Source organism: Aquila chrysaetos, chromosome 10 (assembly GCF_900496995.4).
Source record: "Aquila chrysaetos chrysaetos chromosome 10, bAquChr1.4, whole genome shotgun sequence".
NCBI classification, from domain to species: domain Eukaryota; kingdom Metazoa; phylum Chordata; class Aves; order Accipitriformes; family Accipitridae; genus Aquila; species Aquila chrysaetos.
In genome coordinates this window covers 4,303,602-4,324,815 of record NC_044013.1, presented here as the reverse complement: position 1 = coordinate 4,324,815, position 21,214 = coordinate 4,303,602, and the positions used below count along the sequence as shown (strand labels likewise).

General features: G+C 38.1%; 1 protein-coding gene across 1 annotated transcript in view; it reads left to right on the top strand.

Moving 5' to 3' along the window:
* The window catches only part of SI (sucrase-isomaltase), a 55,288-nt gene that overhangs the window by 21,949 nt on the left and 12,125 nt on the right, over positions 1 to 21,214 (top strand). Inside the window, exons 16-36 of the mRNA XM_030029265.1 lie at positions 75 to 191; positions 740 to 894; positions 1,505 to 1,589; positions 2,861 to 2,917; positions 3,570 to 3,694; positions 4,094 to 4,182; positions 6,844 to 6,893; positions 8,245 to 8,415; positions 9,343 to 9,492; positions 11,183 to 11,389; positions 12,223 to 12,377; positions 13,615 to 13,783; positions 14,660 to 14,756; positions 14,868 to 14,980; positions 15,083 to 15,208; positions 16,017 to 16,145; positions 16,264 to 16,371; positions 16,655 to 16,717; positions 16,993 to 17,127; positions 17,639 to 17,723; positions 18,649 to 18,787. Of these exons, the coding sequence (XP_029885125.1) occupies positions 75 to 191; positions 740 to 894; positions 1,505 to 1,589; positions 2,861 to 2,917; positions 3,570 to 3,694; positions 4,094 to 4,182; positions 6,844 to 6,893; positions 8,245 to 8,415; positions 9,343 to 9,492; positions 11,183 to 11,389; positions 12,223 to 12,377; positions 13,615 to 13,783; positions 14,660 to 14,756; positions 14,868 to 14,980; positions 15,083 to 15,208; positions 16,017 to 16,145; positions 16,264 to 16,371; positions 16,655 to 16,717; positions 16,993 to 17,127; positions 17,639 to 17,723; positions 18,649 to 18,787 (2,525 nt within the window). The remainder of the gene's footprint in view (positions 1 to 74; positions 192 to 739; positions 895 to 1,504; positions 1,590 to 2,860; positions 2,918 to 3,569; positions 3,695 to 4,093; positions 4,183 to 6,843; positions 6,894 to 8,244; positions 8,416 to 9,342; positions 9,493 to 11,182; positions 11,390 to 12,222; positions 12,378 to 13,614; positions 13,784 to 14,659; positions 14,757 to 14,867; positions 14,981 to 15,082; positions 15,209 to 16,016; positions 16,146 to 16,263; positions 16,372 to 16,654; positions 16,718 to 16,992; positions 17,128 to 17,638; positions 17,724 to 18,648; positions 18,788 to 21,214) is intronic.

Here is a 21,214-nt window from a genome sequence, read left to right as displayed (position 1 = left end):
AAATTAGAAGTTTTGTGTAGAGATTAGACGTGCAGTGTACTGTACATCCAACACATTCTGTTTTATATTTAAAGATTGGAGCAGATATTTGTGGTTTCTTTGACAACACCACGGAAGAACTTTGCAGACGATGGATGCAAGTAGGAGCATTTTATCCATTTTCCAGGAATCACAATGCTGAAGGATTCATAGTAAGTTGTGCTTTCTCTTACAAAATGCTGTTACCCAACCACATTCCCTTTAATAGTATGACTAGTAATCATTACTATCACTGACAGTTATGTAGCTGACCAGTTTGAAAATGGCAGAACCTTAAACTCTCTTTATGAAACCTTAGATATGAGAGGTTTTGCTTCATACAAGTTAATTGAGATTACACTTAATTGGCAACAGTATCATCACCATGATGTGCCAATCACCAAGGGCAAGCACTCACTGCTCTGTGACCCATCAGAGTGACTCTTGGGAGCCCTTTAGCATGGACCTGACTGCATCCCAGGATGAAACGCAGGCTCACCCTGATGTGCCCTCCTTGCAGATGGGCAAGGAGGGACATGCAGCACAAAACACAGCGAGCCTGAAGGAGCAGGACCTCCAGTCACACCACCCAAAAGGCAAACACTGTGCAGCTGTGCACCACTGAATTTCTGCCTCTCTGAAACAGCAGCCACTTTTCACATGTTTGGCAGAGTGGTTTTTTTCATGATGAAAATATTAATAATCCGATATTTGTTTTCAGCCTCAGGATCCGGCTGTGTTTGGACCTGATTCAGTCTTGGTGAAAACCTCCAAGTATTACTTGAACATTCGCTACACTTTGCTGCCCTACCTGTATACACTCTTTTATAAAGCTCATACTCAAGGAGACACAGTTGTACGGCCAGTTTTGCATGAGTAAGTTTACTCTTCAGCCTTCGTGACAGTTTTATGAGGAATAAAAAAATCAGACACATTAAATGTTGTTAGGGACTTTCTAAACACTGATGTAGTCTGTGAAAATGCACATTGGAATATATATAGACAACCTCTCAATTCACGAAATACCATTTTGGAGTAATCAGAAGAGTAATCAGAAACCATCTGTAATTTCTGCATATACGCATATATTATTATCAGTCACTCTTAGGAGTTGCTATGAGATGTGATTGTCAGCTAATCAAATTATTCTCCACCATCATATATACATATTAGAATAGATGTTTCCTTGCCTGGAAACTCTTGAATAAGCTGTGTCAAGAACACACGCGCACCTATACGTTCACACGTGTGCAGAGAACACAAACTAAACTAGTAAGACCTTACCTTCTCATCTTCAGATTGCCTCAGATCAAAAAAAAAAAAACCAACCCAAACCCAAAACCAAAGCAATTTTGATATGACACTCTTCAGTCATGATTCTAGACAATGTGGTTCTAGACCATCAGTACCCTGAAATATTGGGATTGCTGATGGTGGTATAGTTCATAAACCCCCAGTTACTGCTCTGTCCTTCCCACGTGCCCAGGTTCTACTCTGACGAAGTGACGTGGAGTGTGGATAGGCAGTTCCTGTGGGGTCCTGGGCTGCTTGTTTCCCCTGTACTTGACCCGGTAGGTTCGGCTGTTTTGGTATCTCTCTCATAAGCACTTCATGGGGCACAGGGACACGCTGAGTGACCAGTTCCAGCCCTTTTCTCTGGCAGGGGACTGCAGCATTACACCCCCAAGGGACACTTCTCCTGTCGCTCCTTTATTGCTCTGATTAGAAACCACCTCCCAGTTCTGAGCCTTTGCTGTTCAGCCTTGTGACAATTCTGTTATTCAGCTTAAAGGTTATAGCTCCTCTGCTATATACACATTTCTTGCTGAAATCACACTCCCCCTCGGTTTTTTATGCTGAACAAGCTGAACTGCAAAAATAGGCTCTGCCATTTCCCTGAGGACCCCAGGAAATTTGCTCTGGTCCCATTCTAGTCTGAACTCTTCTGTCTCGACCAGACCTGTAAACTCTATTGGCAAAGCGATTGCAGAGGGCCTTGTTTGTTAGCATTAACACAGCTCTATCTCCAGTGCAAGCGTGGTTTTTTGCTAGATGCTGAGATGATATTTATTTTTTCATGGGTACATCATATTACTGACTTATGGCTGTTGATGGATTCCTAACAAGCCTCGGTTTTGCTGCTTCTTTATTTTCTCTTTTTTCCCCCTTCATTTATTGCTTCCAGTGAGGGAGCACACAGCATATTTTTATCACTGCCGAAATGGAAAATCTTGCACTTTGTGCTATTAAATCCCACTCCTATTTTCCAGTCCTCTAGGGAGTCAAAGTCATCCGGACTGATACTCTGGTTCACCTCAACTTTGCATCATCTCTGAATTTCCTTCAGAATTAGCTTGTCTTGCTGCATTTCAGCTTGTCTGTGGTGCAACAAGAAAACAAATAGGTCGTGGCTTATTCTGTGGCAGAATCTTGTAAATAATGATTGTTAATGCCAGTAACACATATGCCGTGGAGAAGCACAAAACGTTTGTTAAATACATAAAATGAAAGCAAGAACCTGAAAGATGCCAGCCCAGAAAAATGTGAAAATAAAGAAGATACAGAGATCCTTGTGGCTATGATCTGAGCCACTGGATCTGAAGCACTGTGACTTTGGGCTGCATGCAATGAGCTGCCGCGTTGTAGAGTGGTGATTCAGTGGTCTCCCAGTAGATTTGCAGAAATTGTACTTGGATTGCTCTCTTCCTTTCTGGACATCATCATAAAAACCATTACAGAAAACAGCAAAGAGGCAATGTGAACTTTAGTTTTATTGGAAAATTTAGTTTATTTGATTAAGTTCCCTTCAAATATGAAAGTCGTTTCTTTGTTCACCTTTCAGGGTGTGGATGTAATTCAAGCATATATTCCCGATGCAGTATGGTATGAGTATGATACGGTGAGTAAATGCAGCGGATACTATGGGGAGATTTTCTGAATGGCTATGTGAGAAAATAAGATTGTCAGCCCTGCTTTGGTGACAGAGACCTGAAGAAAAGCCTGCAGGAAAGAAATGGTGAGACAGGGGATGAAGGGTGGTGGGGTAAGTGCATGAATCAACGCCTCAAGAGAGGACACAGAGGCGTGGAACATAGCGCAGGAGATGGGAGGAGAGATTGAGTGCAAACTTTAGCAAAAACTGTATTTGAAATAAAATAAAATACAATAATTATAATATACAAGAATCTGCAATTATTCTTTACTAATCTCATTTCTGCAAATAAGTTTCCTGCCGCTGTGATGATCCTTTTGATGGGTGAAAAAGGACATTGTTCATGTCAGATTCCCATATTCACGTCAGAGTCCCAACAGGACTTGCTCTCTGTGTTGACTGAGCCAAAACTAAATGGTGAGAGGTGCTGATTTATGACATTAGATCATATAGACTGGTGCAGTTGTTTTATCTTTATGTGCCCATTGGCACATAGATATTTACATAACTTAAGCCTTTTCTAAAAGGAAGCCTTACGATGAAACTCAGGACTTAAGAAAATGTTCCCAGCAGCGAGTAATGCAACATACCCGTTCTCTTTTACATCCCTGTCAATAAGGGGGCAAAAATGTCAGTGAGAAAGCAATGGACCGATATGTACCTGCCAGCAGACAAACTGGGACTCCACTTGAGAGGAGGCTATATTTACCCTACTCAACAACCAGCTAACACAACAGTTGCAAGGTATGCTTCAAATCTGAATGCTTTTATGTTTGGGCTTTCTTTTTTTTTTTCAAGACTGGGCTCAGGACTTTCAGGTTGCAAATCAGTAGCAGCCCGTTGTGTTTAGCATTTTCACCTTGAAATATGGGAATAACAGTGAGCCACACCTCACTTCCACAACCGTTTACATTACAGGTTCAATGATTAATTACAGGTTTAGTTGCATAGCATTTTGTAAACTTGCCATGTATTTTAATCCGTTTACATGAAAATGAAAGGCAACCAAGGACTAATCTAAGGCAATTCTCAAAGTATTGCAACCCCCTTGAGTGTCACGTTCTTAACATGAACATGAAGGATGTATTAAGACCGTTTAGGTCTTTGTTATACATGTAAGACAGAAAGCCTCTCTTTCCACAGCCGCAAGAATCCCATGGGACTTATAATTGCCCTGGATGACAACAGCGCTGCTTCTGGGCACTTGTTCTGGGACGATGGAGAATCCACAGGTGAGCAGTTACCAATAGTGAAATAAGTATGATTAACAAAGCATTACTATGTACAAGTTTCAATCTTCCTGCTGATTTGATGGAGCAAGAACAAGACTTATAAGAATAAGTTTTATAGGTTTTTGTGTTCAGGTTTCACTATAGCCTTAAATATGTAAAGGTTTGGTGCATTAGCATGCTGACTGTTAAACCATGCTGTCAAGATTGATATATATTCTGGTATATATCCAAATTAGTTTCAACGGGTGCAAGAACACACATAATTAGTGTTCGACACTAAGAATTGATAGAAGATGAAAAACTAGCACTGTTATTAAGCCTCTGGAATTACTTAAATTGCTTGTGAAAACAGTAGAAATTTTGTTAACTCAAAAGTGCGGTATTGGAGCCAACGTTTTTCTGCCATCTGGTTTCCACGGGATACTGGTGCATAAGCACGCGAGGAAGCGTGTACGGGCTGTATTTGTCACGTTGCCAACCTCGCCTTTAGTAAAGCTGCCGGAGAACTTGTTTCCCCCTGGGACAGTCACTATGATTATGCCAAGGCCTGTCAACCTCATCGCTTGTGATCAGCTGGCGTCAGTACTACTTACCTCACGAGGTTTTCTCTGTCAAACGATTTACAACACACATACCTTTTTGCTTAGTGTAAGATTAAGGTCACAACTTAATTCAACTGAAGTTGAAATTGAAAAACAAACAAACAAACAAGCAACCACAACACAAACTTTTAATATAAGGTTAAATTCATTTTGGCTTTCAGTAAAGTTAATGCTTTTGGAATACGTGCATGCCTAAGGCGAGCAGAGTTCATTCTAGAGCAATGGAAAGAGCGTTTCCATTATATAACCGTAGATATATTCTTCATTTTAATCTGGAGGTGAAGGAAATGTTGAAAAATGAAGTATCTTGAACTGTGGGATTTTCTGTGGGGTTTCTGAGGATTTAGTTTAGGCATCCTATTTCCATTAAACTAAAAGGGTTTGGGGTACTGAAATCCTTTAGGCTGCTTTTGCAGCCTTTGTCCTTTATTGTATACTTTTTAGAAAAAGTCAGCAAGCAGTTCAAAGGGTTATCCTGAAATGATTTTTTGAAGAACTTTTACAAAATACTCAGGCTTGTACTAAAATGATTTAAGGACTTGTATTTTGCAGATTTTATTGTTTTATGTGCAACAAACTGTAACAGTCAGAGCTAAAGACTTTGGTTTATGGCATATGCCAGTTAATACTGTTGCATTTCAAGCAGACCCGATCTTCTCTAATTCACGTCCTACTGTATCTATAGGCTGCTGTCAGTGGCAAAAGTGTCAGAGGTTTCTTTAGCTACACTGGAATAAAATGTAGATTAGAAAATAGGAAAATCTGTAACAGTTAAGAATGAGGTTGGAGTAGTATTACCATTGAGGTAAAAATAAATAACGCTACAATATTATGTGCATGTTTAATTTATAATCCTGAAAATTAGGTAGAGATCCTGCAGACAGTGATTCATGGAGGTATTTTATACACAATCTGTCTAACTATGCATACATGTTTTCAGGAGACATCTTCATGTGAATTAACCTCACCACTGATTTGGTGCATTCTTACCTCTGCCTTCTGATACAACTAATCACCTTCTTCTAGATACTTAAGCAGTCCAGTTCTTCTGGCTTATCCTCCAGTTGCTAAAACTTCCTTTATCCTTAGTCATAATCTATTTATTTCATTTGTGCAGGGCCCGTGGCTCTTGTGACTTCCATGGAACCAAGCACCTCTTGAGATTCACAATTGCATCCCCCTTTCCTAATTTCATACCTACCTTGTCCTCTACATTATGCATTCAACCTGTAGAGCTCCCTTGTGTTATTTTAACTATACCAATCATATCTCCCAGAAAAGTTTTCAAGCCTGTACTTTTTTTTAAATTTTGTGGAAGTTTGGGATGCTTTTAAGAAATAGAGCTGTGATTCAGCTGATTATTGCTGCCGTAAATATTGAAGGCCTTGGGTGGTTGCTGATATGACAGCTGTATGTACTCCTTTGTCAAGGCCTAAAATAACGAAGCTATTATTGTTCTTGCTTCTGTTGAGAAACAAAACAATAAAACATCTTATGATTTTATTTCCTGCCCAAAACTTACAGGTTGCAGTCTTTTCAGGGAACCCGTTTGCAATTTGCTTGCAATGACAGTATTTTTCTTTTCGTACATGGAAAAAAAAATGCCAGATTGACTCAACTTTTGTATTTTTTTTTCCCAGTCATGTGTTATTTCCTCTCTTAGATATCTGTGGCAGAAAGTATTGTCATTTTTGCATGTAAAGCACTTATTTAGGGTGTTTTAAAGGATTAACTTTGAGCCATACATCTACATTTAAGAGAAGGTAAGAAGGAATAACAGTAAAATAAAAAACTAGTACATTTTAGAAAAGCTGATTTCAATGAATTTTTGGAAAATTTGGAAAATTAGATCTCCTGGGAGACTGGCCTAAGGAAAAAAGAAAAAGGGAACATTCAGTTCCTCAAATAAACACTAGTAAATATTTGAGTTGCTCACTGTAGTCTCTGAATGCAGTAATGTTAATAGTTAGCAACTTATTAGTCACTAGCAGTGTACAGTCCTGGTTTCAATGCTGTTCCTTTCTGCACTGCAACTGTAACTTCTTTCTTTACCTTTTAGGTACAGTTGAGAGTAAAGCCTACATTTACTATGAGTTTACAGTTTCCAATGTAAGTATTTTGTTTTAAATGATCTTATTTTCATCTTTTATTTTTATCAATAGTATCTTCAAAGGGCATTCTTTTCTCTCTCCTTATTCTCCTATAATATTTACTGAGAAGCAAAATATTTGACAAAGTCAAAGCGGAGTCATGTTCAAAATACTGTAATTTACTGGGGTGAAAATCTGCTATTTGTCTTTTCTTCTCCTAGTTAATGTAAATATCTAAAGAACTCCTATTTCCTTTCACATAATAAACTCAGCAGCAATAGTTATTGAATGGGAGAACTATAAAGCATCAGTGGCAGTTAAAACAGAGTCAAAAAGGAGGTGAATGTAGAGTTTGTTATTCTCAAAATAATAGAAATTTGAAAAAAATCTTTGTATACTGTAAAAATATATATCTGAATATCTCCAAAGGGTGAGGAAGACCTACGCCTTGTCCAAACCCACAGAATCTACTTCATGACTAAGTTTTAATTTTTTTTTAACTGAAATTGCCTTGGCAGGGTTAATTTATGTCAGGGTGGAGTCCAAATAGTGTTTCTATTCAATATTGACTGGAGCTATCATATGACAAGGATTCCAAGTAATATAACATATTTTCTTGTATCATAATAATAATAATAATAATAATATTTGCTAAACGTGTTCTTTTCCTTGCCATGGTGAAACAACAGGGCAGCAACTGAGAGAGAATGCATAGGAAGACAGGAGTGGAAGCGAAGGAATAGAAAGTGGAAGCACATGCATTAATTTGGGTTTTTTAATCATATGTAATCATATAATTATTTGTGATAAGAAAGCTTAGTTACTATTGGAGTTTGAAACTCTTGTAGCCAAATCATCAGTTGACCGCAGTGATGTTGAATTAAAAATTAACATAAACTTTCATGTGGTGAGTAATAAGGAAGTTATACACTGGCATATGTGACAGCCATGGTACAGTTCCGCTGTTTGGACTCTTAATCTAATAATAACTAATGCAATTCAATAGGAACTGGTATTTTTATATGAGGAAAAGTGAATATGAACCTTCACTTGTTAGAACCCGGCAAGATCACAGTCGAGTAGAGTTTATCATCTGCCCTGTCACAGACGTGTGTCAGCTTTTTCTTATTTCCAAAACAAGGAAAAAAAAAGAAGCTGAAACACAACTATGAAGCTTATTATGTACATGGTAGAAAAGCATTATTGTGATAACAATAAGCAGGGCAATAACTGGTATGTTAGGGAAAAGGTATTGGCTTACTTTATGCTACAGTATGAAGATGTAATTAGAAAAAAAAAGTTAAATCACAAGGATTTTGGGCAGAATTTCTTTTTTTTATTATGAGAATGTGATCACTATTATATTTCAGAATGTGCTACAAATGACTGCTATAAACAGCAATTATACTGATCCAAACAACTTGAAAATTGAAGAAATCAAGATACTGGGAGCGCTCCAGGAAATAACGGCAGTTACTGTATCTCAGAACAACGTTGTGGAAAGTTCTCTACTTAATATCACCTATTATCCTTCAGAAAAGGTAAAACGATAACAGAAAAATGGGAAGTAAACATCTTTGAAATTGCATCACCTTTATTTTATATATTGCAAAGGACAGTACTCAGTACTAATGTTTCAACAGAATATCTCGTGTATTTTATTACAGAACAAATGTACAATTGCATTCAACTCAGCTGCATAGAAAGTGCATCTAAGTTTTGCTCTCAAACCCTCAGTGCAAGAGGAAGTTTAGTTATGTAGTTATTCCTGTAGCAACATTTAGTTTCTAAGAGGAGGAATAGCTTTGTGATTTTGTTTGATATTGGAGGAGGGTAACAAATACTTATGTTTTAGATGAATATTTATGCATTGATTTTTAAAACAAAATCAAGCACACTGTTTAAACCTCCTTTATCACTTTATACAGAGTTTTGCACAGGATGAATACAGGAAAGCAGCAACACAGTGCATTTATGTGCAAAGCGAGTGAACATGCTGCTGCTAGTGGGAAGCTTTCATGAAAGTGCTTTCCACACTAACGATAGTGCTGACATTGCTTTGAACTAGCATTGTTCACCCTCTTTCCTTATTACAAGCACCTGAGTTACCTGTTATGGTATCTTAGTTACTGAATCAAAATGAAAATATTTTAACTTTTTCTTATCTCTTCTTTCATATTTCAAAATGTGAATGAGCTGTGCTATTATCTTTATGCCTCTTTGCTTCCAAGGAAGCTGTGGGATTGACTCAATTTTTTTAGATTCATAATTTTTCAGATTTTATCTGCAAGAATTTCAGTTGTGTGTGTTTGTAAAAGTGAGACTATATCAAATGTTACAGGACAGGGGGTTTTGCGAGTTGTCATGTAGCAAAATGTATTGATCCCGAGGACTGGCATCTCTGCTGATGGAAGGAAAGATGAATGTGAAGTGGGATTTAATAACTGTTTATTGTTTAATATTTATAGGTTGCTCATATAACGGGACTTCAGCTTGAACTGGGAAAATCTTACACGGTAAAATGGACTCAACAGCTGAGTGTCAATGAAAGGTTTAATTGTTATCCCAGTCCTGATCCAACAAAAGAAAAATGTGAACAACTTGGCTGTGTCTGGGAAGTAAGCAAAAATTATTTCTCTAAAGTAATGACATAGAAAGGTTTCCAGAATCATAGCTTTCTCTACATAGTGGTTACAGTGGAAAAAGTAGTCTGGCACATTTGTCAGCTTTAAATAAAATGGGGGCACGGACATCAGCTGGCCTGTACTAGCAGATTTTATTTACCTCACTAAAACTAAGGTAGTTGGCAACCGTGTAAGATATCGCGAAGTGTATCAGAAATTGAGGGAAAAGGTGGTATTTTTTGAAAGATGGAAAGAAATAATATTAGTTATGAAAAAATAGACTAGGCTTGAGACCTGCATCTTCAGCTACCTCTTCTGCTTCACTGGCACAGTGGCCTGCAAGGCTTATCCCCTTTCTCTCACCTTCATAGTCACTGAAGCACATTTTAAGTCAAACTCATTCCTCTGGATCTCAGTTTGAGAGGAAATCCTTGAATCCCCTGGAAATTTTGGTTCATATGTGAACTTAATTGTTTATATCCATGTCGAGGAGGTATTTCCAAATCATAATCTCCGACATGCAGTGCTTTGCCACATAGTTTTATTTATTAATATCCCATGGCTATAAACATATGGGAGCAGCGTGCTCTGGCAGGGTTGAACTTCAGAGGGTCCCTCCAACTCAATTACTCCATGCTCCTCTAAATCTAAGTTTTGCAGCTTGGACATATCTCCTAGGCGTGAAGCCCCAAATTCTCTGCTAGCTGCTCTTGGACCAGCAACAGCTGAACAGGCTGATGGACAGTTCTGATTTTGTTGCACTCTTAGGAATATTTTTTGTAATTTTGGATGGTCTGATGGACGGTCCTGATCTTGTTGCACTCTTAGGAATATTTTTTGTAATTTTGGACATTTGAAATGACTTTTCATGTGAAATCGAACTCTGGTCCTGTTATGGACTGGGTATGTTTTGAATGCTTGCTCAAGTTGAAAGGCGCTGTGAATGTGGTGATGACAGATGAATAAATATTCATTAGCAATTAAGATGTGCGGCGCAGGCATGGTTTCATTTGAACAAGTAGGCAGGATTGATGGTAAGTATCTGGAGGTGAAAGGCTAATGCATTAACCTACATCAGCTCATCTAACCTCAGACTACCTAGTTTGAGTGTTTATGTTCAACTGTAGCAGGCAACTGCAAGTAATTTTGATCTTGCTGTCAGGAGATCTTGGATAAATAGGATGTAATTCTCAGTGGATGTTTTAAGGATAATTTGAGTGAATAAAGCCAATGGAAAGCTCTCATCTGATGTTGCCTGAATATCTAATAGGTTTTGGGCACATCCCCTTGAAGGCAGCCGGAGACCAGAGAGCAATGGGATTAAAAGGGAGGAAGCTTTAGGAATTTCAACAGGCCAAGACTAAGCCATGTTATGGGATTGAACTGAAGATCACAGATACAGGGAAATTAAATCCACCTTCATTGTACAAGGATTCAGTTTCCTGACTGAACTGTTTGTACAGCCATGACTGGATTGTTTGATTATATCTGATTTAGTGTAGAGATCAATGGGTTCTGTATTACATCTTTATTGTTCACTAGTTGCATTAACTTTTTCCCGATATTCTACATTTGACAGATATCTGAAAAAAAAGGGAGCTTTGCATTCCATGCTAATAACTAACAAAAAATACAGCAGGCTAGCGTAGCTCACTAACCTTTAAGTTATTTCTGTTTGCAGCAGGTAACATCAAACTCGGACATTCCACCTTGCTATTACAGCTCCGACAATGCTTACTCTGTAGACAAAGTAGAATATACCTCGTCAGGTTTCACAGCCAATCTCACCTTAAACAATGCCAAGACCACAGCTAATGAGAATTTCACTACACCAATTAGTACACTACGCTTGGAGGTGAAATATCACCTCAACCACATGCTGCAATTTAAGGTAATGTCATTCCAGAATTTCTATAAGTATGTAATGTCCCATTGTTAAAAATAGTCTTATTATGGTTGATTTTATATTACACAGACAGTAGCACCCTTGCCTAAATAGGTTTCTCCTTCTGAGCGATTAGTTGTTATTGCTCTTAGCTTGCATCTTTTTTTGTCCTAGAACTTTGTATTCTGTTTTACAATGAAATTATATGAATCAAAGTTATGTCAATGTATATATGTAATGTCAACCAGAAACTATGGAATTGAAGACAGTTTACTAATATACAGGTAAATTTATCTGTAAACATTACTGTGACTGTACAATTTATTTTTACATTAATCATTCTACTTCTAAAATCTTTAATACACAATTGTTTAGACTACAACTTATTACTGATAATAAATGCTTATTACTTAGCATTTAATAATACTGAAATAAGTATGATGCCTTAAAATGGTCAGGTATCAAAAACTAACTTCTGTCGGCTTTCAGAATACAGAAAACTAAAAAGAATCCCTAAGTTGACTAAAAGATGAATCAGAAAGATATTTACCATACATATATATATACACACCCCTATATTTTAAATATAGGTATATACTTTAAATTCATATAAATAATTAGACAAGCCATTCCTGATCCAAAATAAATCCTTAAGGTTTGGTGGGGTTTTTTCCCCAAACCAAATGCTGTGAAAGAATTGGTTACAGAATATATATTGAAAGAAAATACTCATCTCAGCAAGTGTTTTCAACAATTTTCTATCAGATTCAGATTTCTATCACTACAGGTAAGATTTCAAACTACTCATTCACTGAAATTAATTGATTTTTACTTCATAGATTTATGATTACCAAAATGCACGATATGAGGTTCCAGTAACACTAAATCTCCCGAGCTCCCCAACAAGCACAGACAAGGAACGACTCTATGAAGTATCAGTTCAGAAAAAACCATTTGGTATACAAGTTCGGCGCAAAAGCACAAGAACACTCATGTAAGCCATAGTCATTTTATTTCACTTGGTTTTGTTAGATCTTTTCAAGCCAAATAATTTTCTTATGTACTGCTTTTTAAATACCTTAAGACTGGCTTTTGTATCCTTTCCCTGAGCCAAATGCCAGATGCTGCTCCACCACTGCATTGTATGAGAGCACTGACCAGGTGGAGGATGGAGAAGATGCCCCGAGCAATATCCTATCTTTTCTCATAATTATCTAAGGTTTCTCCCCTGTCACTTCATAGTCTGACGCTTGCTAAAAGTCCTCTACAACATGTTGAAGTGCGGAACATAGACAACTCCAAAGGCCATTTCTTGTGCATTTCCCAAGTCCCTGGGAGGCACAACAATTTTCTGCGCTTCCTAAAAATTTTCCCTAGGTGACCACAGCACCGATCATTAAGGACTGATCATTTGGTTCCGTTTTGGGGAATGGTTAGGAAAAAAAAAAGAATAGAAGAAAGTAGTGTCTCAACTATCTTGCAGACGGATTTTGGTAACATGACAGCTAATAAGTCTGATGGGAGTTTCATTTCTTTCCTTGATTAAGCTTAAGTCACAGCTAGAAAACAGAGATCAATGATGTTAGCAGTTGCATGTGTTATGTTTTTTATTAAAAAAAGAAAATCTTATGTTATTGTTTAAAGTACTTAAAACTTAATTGCAAGCTGAGTTACTTTTTGCCAACCAGAGTAATCATTCAAACTGCAGTTTGGTCTCCCAGAATGATGTAATTCTTTGGCAGAGCACCATCAGGTTGCAGTTTGGTTTCCGACTGTAAAGATGCTGATTTACAACAAATGAGACCTATGAATACAGTTTCAGTGTAATCTACACAAAAAGTCCAGTGAACTATAAAAAGCACCTTATTTACTGTATTCCGTGAGGCACCAAGGATCAGTCTGGGAGGAAAATATGATCACACTCTTCTGAAACACATTTTCTCACTAAATTGCCAAAATATGATGCAACTTGCTGTGCATGATGCCTGTGCATAATATATCTCTCTCTGAGAGACACAGAGGACTTTGTGTCTTTAAACTGTGTATCAAATTCTTAGACATCCCTATTTCATGTGCTTTAAGTTTTCTCAATAACCATAACAGTTTTATTCCACCTTTACTGAAGAGTGAGATTTTCAGAGAAAAAGAGTAGCCTAAAAAAAGTGTCTGCCAGCTAAAGACAGCACTGAAGACACTATATTCTTGGTTTTATTTTCCTCTTTCCATTTTAGCTGGGATTCGCAGCTGCCCACCTTCACGTTCAGTGACATGTTCATTCAGATTTCTACCCGCTTAGCATCCCAGTATATATATGGATTTGGAGAAACTGAGCACACCATGTTTCGACGTAACATGAGCTGGCATACCTGGGGAATGTTCACAAGGGACCAGCCTCCTACTGTAAGTAGAAGTAAACGTGGCTTTTGGACCAATGAGCCTAATGTGCGAGGTGTTCAGCAGGACTTTAATGTCCAGTGGATGTCTGCTGGTACTGGACACACCTATTGGCTTTGATCGTATTTCTCATGGCTTATCATTTGGACGGTGTCTCAATGGCAATGGTCTTCTCTAAACCTATTCTTTGTGACCAGCAAGACCAATGTGTGGAGCTCAGGCCTTGAGTCAGATGATGGAAGACAACAAATGGCTTAGAAATAGCAGCACATTCCTCCTTTTTTCATTCTTCTCAGCTAATTATTCTGAAAGCTAGACATGAGTCAGGACAACTCCTACCACTATGGGATTAGTTTAGTACTTAGAGAGGTATATCAGAAATCTTATGTCTATGTGTATACTTGTGTTATTTCTTACGAGATAGCACAATGTTTGCAATTTGCAGGGAATGATCAATGAAATAGTGTTGGTTAGTTATAACTCTAATTTCCAGTTCAGGCTTGAATATATTTTTGAGTAAATGAAAGATAACAGAATGTCACCAGCATCTCCTGATCATATAGACACCTGCTACTGTTTGAAAAGAAGGGAGAGTTTTGTCCTGGGAAAGCACTTTCTCATTAGCGAATTTTAAAGGTAGTAATACCTCTGCTTTCCTTCCTGCCTGGTCAGTCTGAACAAGACTGACTCAAATTGTGAAGTTGAAAATGATCTTCTGTGGGTATGTTTTGCAGATATGTAGGGTTTAAGTATGTAATTTGGGAGTTTATTTGTTGCATGTTTGGCAGTTGTGTGTCTGGTCTTATTAAATTTATTAATAAATGTAAATAAGTGAATGCTTATGATGTTTCCCCAGTAAAATGTATTTTATTTTGTTTGCAGTACAAGTTGAATTCCTATGGTTATCAGCCATTTTACATGGCTCTTGAAGAAGATGGCAATGCCCATGGAGTTCTCTTGCTTAACAGCAATGCAATGGGTAAGAAAACCTTCACCTTACTTTCTCAATGTGTTTTATTTTTATGGTCAGTGTTTTGCAATAGTGGTGAATCCAGGCATACTTTTCTCATTTCACTTCCTCTATTTCCAGATGTGACGTTCCAGCCAACCCCTGCCCTGACATACCGCACCACTGGAGGAATTCTTGACTTCTACATGGTTTTGGGTCCAACGCCAGAACTTGTTGTTCAGGAATACACTGCAGTAGGATTCTTACTCTATTACAAACTAGTGCTGGTTTTTGGTTGGTTGGTTGGTTGGTTTTGTTTTCACCTACTCACCACAAATATTCTTTCTTATTTTTAGCTGATTGGACGACCAGTCATGCCACCCTACTGGTCTTTGGGATTCCAGTTGTGCCGCTATGGATACAGGAATGACTTGGAAATCGCCCAGCTGGTGGAAGGCATGAAGGCAGCTGGGATTCCCTATGTACGCTGGCAGCAGTTAACATTTCAGCTCATGCCTGAACTTTTGGCTTCATAGTATTAACTAAGATTAGTTAAACACAAACTCAAAAACCAACCAAAAAACCCACCACCATGGTAGAGTAGAGCAGACTATGTTTTATGCCAGAGCTGAACATCTCTGCACACTCTGGGCCATGTTAAATGTAGGCCTTCACCTGCTTTATTTTCTTTACCATTCATACCAAAGAAACACCCAGGTGCCTTAGTCAGTCATGGGCTCTTGCCGTGCTGGCTATGAATGAAGAAAAACAAGCAGGAAAGAAAATGAAGCAGCATCGTTTCAATGGTGTATTGCTCTGTGTCAAGTCAGCTATGATTTGACACATGTTGTTGTTGGGAAAGTTGGAACAGCACATAGATCTAACAAAATTATACTGTAAATTGAGTGTGACTCTTCATTTTAAATGTAATTAACAAACACCACTATTTTGTTACAGAACGACCGTTTCCACTGTTTCCTTATAGATATGGTAACATATGTGCAGTTTCTGTGTACATACACCTATGTACAAATCCAGGACTTTTTTCTCTATCATGTATTAATTTCTACCCTCAGACTAGATGCAGTAGTGAAAGGTTTATTTTGTATTAGACTTGCTGATAGGTTGTATAATATTCATTTAATAGCTTTAGCTTAAAGTTACAGCTGCTTCCAATATTACAGTTCAAACGCTTAGTAGCTTACTTATTTTGGTAGATTTTCAATAAGTATGTATTTGGCAAAAAAAGAAAAAAAATCATTTTACATTAATTGTTCTTGTGAACTGCAGGATGTCCAATATGCAGATATTGACCATATGGAAAGGCAACTGGACTTCACCATTGGCACACACTTTGCTGGATTACCAGCTCTGATTAACAGAATAAAAGAAGAGGGAATGAGATTTATCATTATCCTGGTCAGTTTTGAATACTGCTTTTAAATTTCAATATACCGTTGCAGAATGCAGAATATATTCAACAGCATTTTTAAACTTGTTTTTTGAGCATAAGGGTTAACAGTGTTTTTAATTGTAGGATCCAGCCATCTCTGCAAATGAAACCAATTATCCTACCTATTCAAGAGGTGTGCAGGACAATGTCTTCATAAAATGGCCCAATACCAATGACATCATATATTCCAAGGTACTCTTCTTAAAAAGTTGATGACAGTAGAGGCATGCTGTATCCAAGTGAGCATCATGTCAGCCTAGACTTCAGTGCTGTCCATAGGGGGAAAGTCTGCTAATGGTATATTCATGCCTGGCTGTAAATGACACATTGAATAAATACTACAAAGTGAATTGTCTTCAGTTTGTGTTGTCATTCACACAGGTATCAGGGAAGAATGGTTATATCTGTCTGTTGCTGATGCTCACTTTATATTCAGTGTGGTTTAATTATTTTTAAATGTCCTTTGTCCTATTAGGTCTGGCCATTTCTTCCCAATGTACAAGTCAATGAGTCACTGCCTGAGCAAACCCAAATACAGGTAAATGTTGGTATGGCTTGGTTATGGACTCAAATGTAGACAGAGTAGCACATTAATTAAGGAAAATAGCAGCAAACTAGCTGATAAATCCAGTGGGAGGAATAAGGTGCAGAAACTGGCTAGCCTTCCTAACAGAGCCAAAGTTGTTAATGAACAACTCATTTTTTTTAAAATTTTTTTTTTTTAAATTAATTTTGTTTTAAACAAATTCCAACATTTTAACAGTGAGATGCTTTCAATCCTGTATCTGTTTTGTTTTCCTACCATTTGTACAGATCTATGGAGCACATGCTGCTTTCCCAGACTTCTTCCGCAATTCCACAGTGGGGTGGTGGAAGAGAGAAATCCTGGAGTTCTACAACAATCCCACCAACGCCTCGAGAAGCATCAAGTTTGATGGCCTGTGGATTGTAAGTGTAGAAATGCATTTGATTTCTGGGTTTTTTTTTTCTCTGCCAGACACGAGCAGAGGGCCACATTTCACAGTGTATGTACTGCTGTTGAAGCTCAGAGGGTATCTGGCATTAAATTGCCATTAAGTAAAATAAAAAACATAGGCGGGAGGGAAAGCAAGCAGAGCACCGCGCAGAACCTGAGCCCCCAGCCAAAGGCACCACTTTGGCTCTAGGTTCTACGCTTGCACTGCCTCGGTATATCGTGACTTTCTTCCTCCACTGCGATACTATTTGCAAAGGAGAAACAGAGCCCAGACTCACCGTTCTTCCCTCGAAACACTTTGTGGCTCCCTATCCCTGCAGTGTGCCACATGTGAATGTGTCAAGAAAACATGGAACGGCAGACGGAGACTGCAGCTGCAAGGGCTCCTGAGGACTCCTACAATGCTGCTTGTTTGTACTTTAGAATTTAGTGTGGTTTGTAGGTTTGAAGCAAATATAATCAGGTTTTGCTCTATGTTTTTAGGACATGAATGAACCAGCAGCTTTTCTGAATGGTGCCATTGATGGTTGTAGAAATGACCTCCTAAATATGCCACCGTATATACCTTGTAAGTCTGATCACTCCTTAAAACAGTTTTAGATCATTCTGGTTACTACATAATTTCTTATATGGTATATGTGGCATAAATGCCTAAAGTTAGGTATATAAAACCACAAGTCCTAACTGAAAGTGGCCCTTTTTTTCTGAGATTATGGGCACACTTCAACCCCATCTATTTCCGTGGGAGCAGTAACTGCATGGCATTTTTTAAAAATAGAGTTATTTTCAACTACTTGCTTGCATATGGATTTTGATACCTATTTTATATCTAGGTGCTTTGCTTTAGGCATGGTAGAGAAAGCAGTTCTCTGTTTTGCAGTTTTCTCAGATGAATACTGCAATTAATTAAAAATTTAGAAAATATCCTTCTGTCTCCTCTCATTACCATTTGTCTATACAGTCAAATACTTGAAATACTTAGCTTTCTTAGCTTGGCTTTACTTAAATACTGCTGTAAAGTGGTACTAATTAGTAATTATTTATTAATGGTTTATTAGCATACTCCTGTTGCTTACTGTTGACTTCAGTTATTATGAAGAGTTTCTCAGGAATTCTCGGGAAGTTAATATTCAGACACAGACCATACCCCCCACCACACCTTTTTTTCTGTTTATGTGGATGATATGACAGTGTTTACAAAGATTCGCATTATCTGTTGAATTTGGATATACTCTGTTTACTCTGAGCCTCTTTAGTAAGAGCATCTGTAACTAAGCTATTAAAACACTTACAGACCCAGATGCCTACATGTGAATATTAGAAATATTCCATTTTGGAAATGCTATTTGTATAATTATAAATAAATAAATGACAGTATACATGCCTAAAAGAGACTGAACACCTAAGACATTATGAAAATTAAGAAAAAGAAATCAAATCATTATTAAATGTTGATTATTCAAAAAGAAATATTTTTGTTCCCTTTCCATCAGATTTGGGATACCGGTCAGACGGATTAACTGTCAAAACTCTGTGCATGGAAGGTCAGCAATATCTTCCAGACGGTACCCCAGTTAGACACTATGATGTCCACAGTCTTTATGGATGGTCACAAACAAAACCCACCCTTGAGTAAGTGAATTTTGAACACTTTCTTGTTGTCTCCAAAATACGTTACAAAGGAATGTTCTGTGTCTACATTCTTATGGCCAAAACTTTCATCAGTTTATTTAACATTCCTGAGAAAGCTTTCTTCTCATTCTAATACCTTTGATTCTTCAGTTCAGCTAGAAGTGGAGTTTGATGTTCAAAAGTTTGAGCAGCAGTGCTATAGCTCTTGCAGCTGGTATTATTTCAGGCACGTTACTGCTCAGTTAGCGCAGTGACCTCGCCCGTGCTGCAAGCCGGGTGGAATGAACCTGAGCTGCTGGAAAGGATGTGCAGGAGAAGGTGAGGTGGGACTGCGCAGGTCTGAGCTGAAGCTGTGCTTCCACGGTTTCACTGCAATAAATACCGCCTGCGATTGGAGCCAGCTCCGAGAGAAAAAACACACCCGCTCGTGCATGTCTACGCCTGCAGCCCCACCACTGACTGTCTCAGGACAAGCAGGCAAAGTCTTTATTTTGAGTTTAGCAGCTTTGAAATCACTGACCCTGAGCAGACACAATTTTCAAGGTACGTTTTAAAGACACTTTACCCAAGCCTGGTACTAAAGGAACTCACTGCTCACCCAGCTGGGGAGCAATTCTTGGTATACCAGTTCTGAGGACTTCATCCATATAAATGTTATGTTGTGCAAGCTTAATTGCTGACCTGAATTATGAAATCAGATGGCACTAACAGTAATTAATGTGCTGCTCTGTCTATATTTGAGTCTGTAACAAAGACAGTGTTATTTCTGATACAGTTTAATTTGGATGCAATTACTCACCATCGAGCATTTCCTTGTCCCAACACATTCAAACACAACACGTTGCCTTTCCAGCAGAGGTTTCTATTACGAGACAGCCACCAAGGCCATCGTGGGGCGATGCTCTGCATTGTAAGCGGGAGGAGTCAATCCAAAGATACCGCTCGGGTATTCATTCACAAGGCAGAACGGAGAACAGGTCTGAACATTGTGATCAGCTGTTGGGAACAGTAATTACTCAATGATAGCCCCACATAATTACTGTAATTAAAATATAAAATACTTCTTGTTTCTAGGTTTTGCTAGGATAGCCTGGTTTACTCCAGGGTCGATATTTGGTTTTGCCATAGACTATACATCCAGTGAGGGAAAATGAATATCGTTTTTTAACAATGTTAATTTAAGAAGGGCTCGATTATGTCCTCTGTTTAAAACAAATGGAGTAGTAGCGAAAAGGGGAAACGGTGACTTTTAAAATGCAAACTGTGTGCATAAAGCTTTACTTTTAGGAATTTATTTTCTCAGTTCCAAGGCAAACATCGTTATCTGTTCCTTTCCCAATAGCACCCCAGCCTGCTTTAGATAACGTCTGATCTAATGATAATATATCTGTGCTGCTTCATTTCCAATTCAATAAGTAAGCAAGGAACAGTGTTTCTTTATAGGTCTTAACGACCTCAAAGCCCTTGGTAACTTTGATATTACCATAAAGAAAGACAATATCAAGGCTGCTTGAATTTTTGACTGAGGGGATGTTATATTAGGCAGCGTGCCATCGCAGCGCTGCCAGTCAAGGCAGGAGTGAAATTGCTGACAGGACAGGAAGGAATGTCCGATACCTCTGCTGTCAGCCAAATCACATGTGATTTGGGCGTTGTAAGTAGACAACAATTTAACACTGAGAGGAATAGTACCTTTGTTTCTGTGTAGTAAGTATGAACTGAAATATTTCCCTCTGTTTTGAGAGGTACTGTAACAGAAATGACTACGATAAATTACACAGCTTATACAGATATTCTCACACTTGAAATTTACAGAAAAATGTGAGTATAGAAAAAAAATACATCTATGTACATACACATATCCATCTCAGCTCCCAATTTATTCTTTGGTACTAACTGAAGAATTACACGTGCAACTGAAGACATGTTGTAATAATAAGTTATTCTAGTAGTAAACCATCTAAACAGGAAGATCGTATGCACGCAAAACTCACAAAAGCCTGTAAGTTAAAAGTGAACAGCAATTTTTTTATATAACTTGATGTAATTTGGGTTCTCCATCGGTTAGACAGAGAGAGCTTCTGGGTATTGGTTTAATGCTATTGTTTCATAATGAGGCTTTTGCATAGACTTGAGAAGTAGAGAATGTGAACAGAGTAACCATTTGGAGGTAAGTTTGGGCTTTGTGACATGAGTAATCGCTTTTCATGGATGCAGCTTTGGCTCAGTCCTGGAGCAGAGAGCTGGCACCTCGAGTCGGCAAAACACTTGGGCCGTGCTCATCCTTGAGCAGTTCTACATGCACCATTCTCTTTCTTTACATCTGAAATTTTAGCTGCAATTTCCAAAGCATTGTTGAAGTAGAGTAAACCAAGCAGAGGCTGAAAATGTTTGGTAGTATGTTACAAAGAAAGAAAAGATACTAGA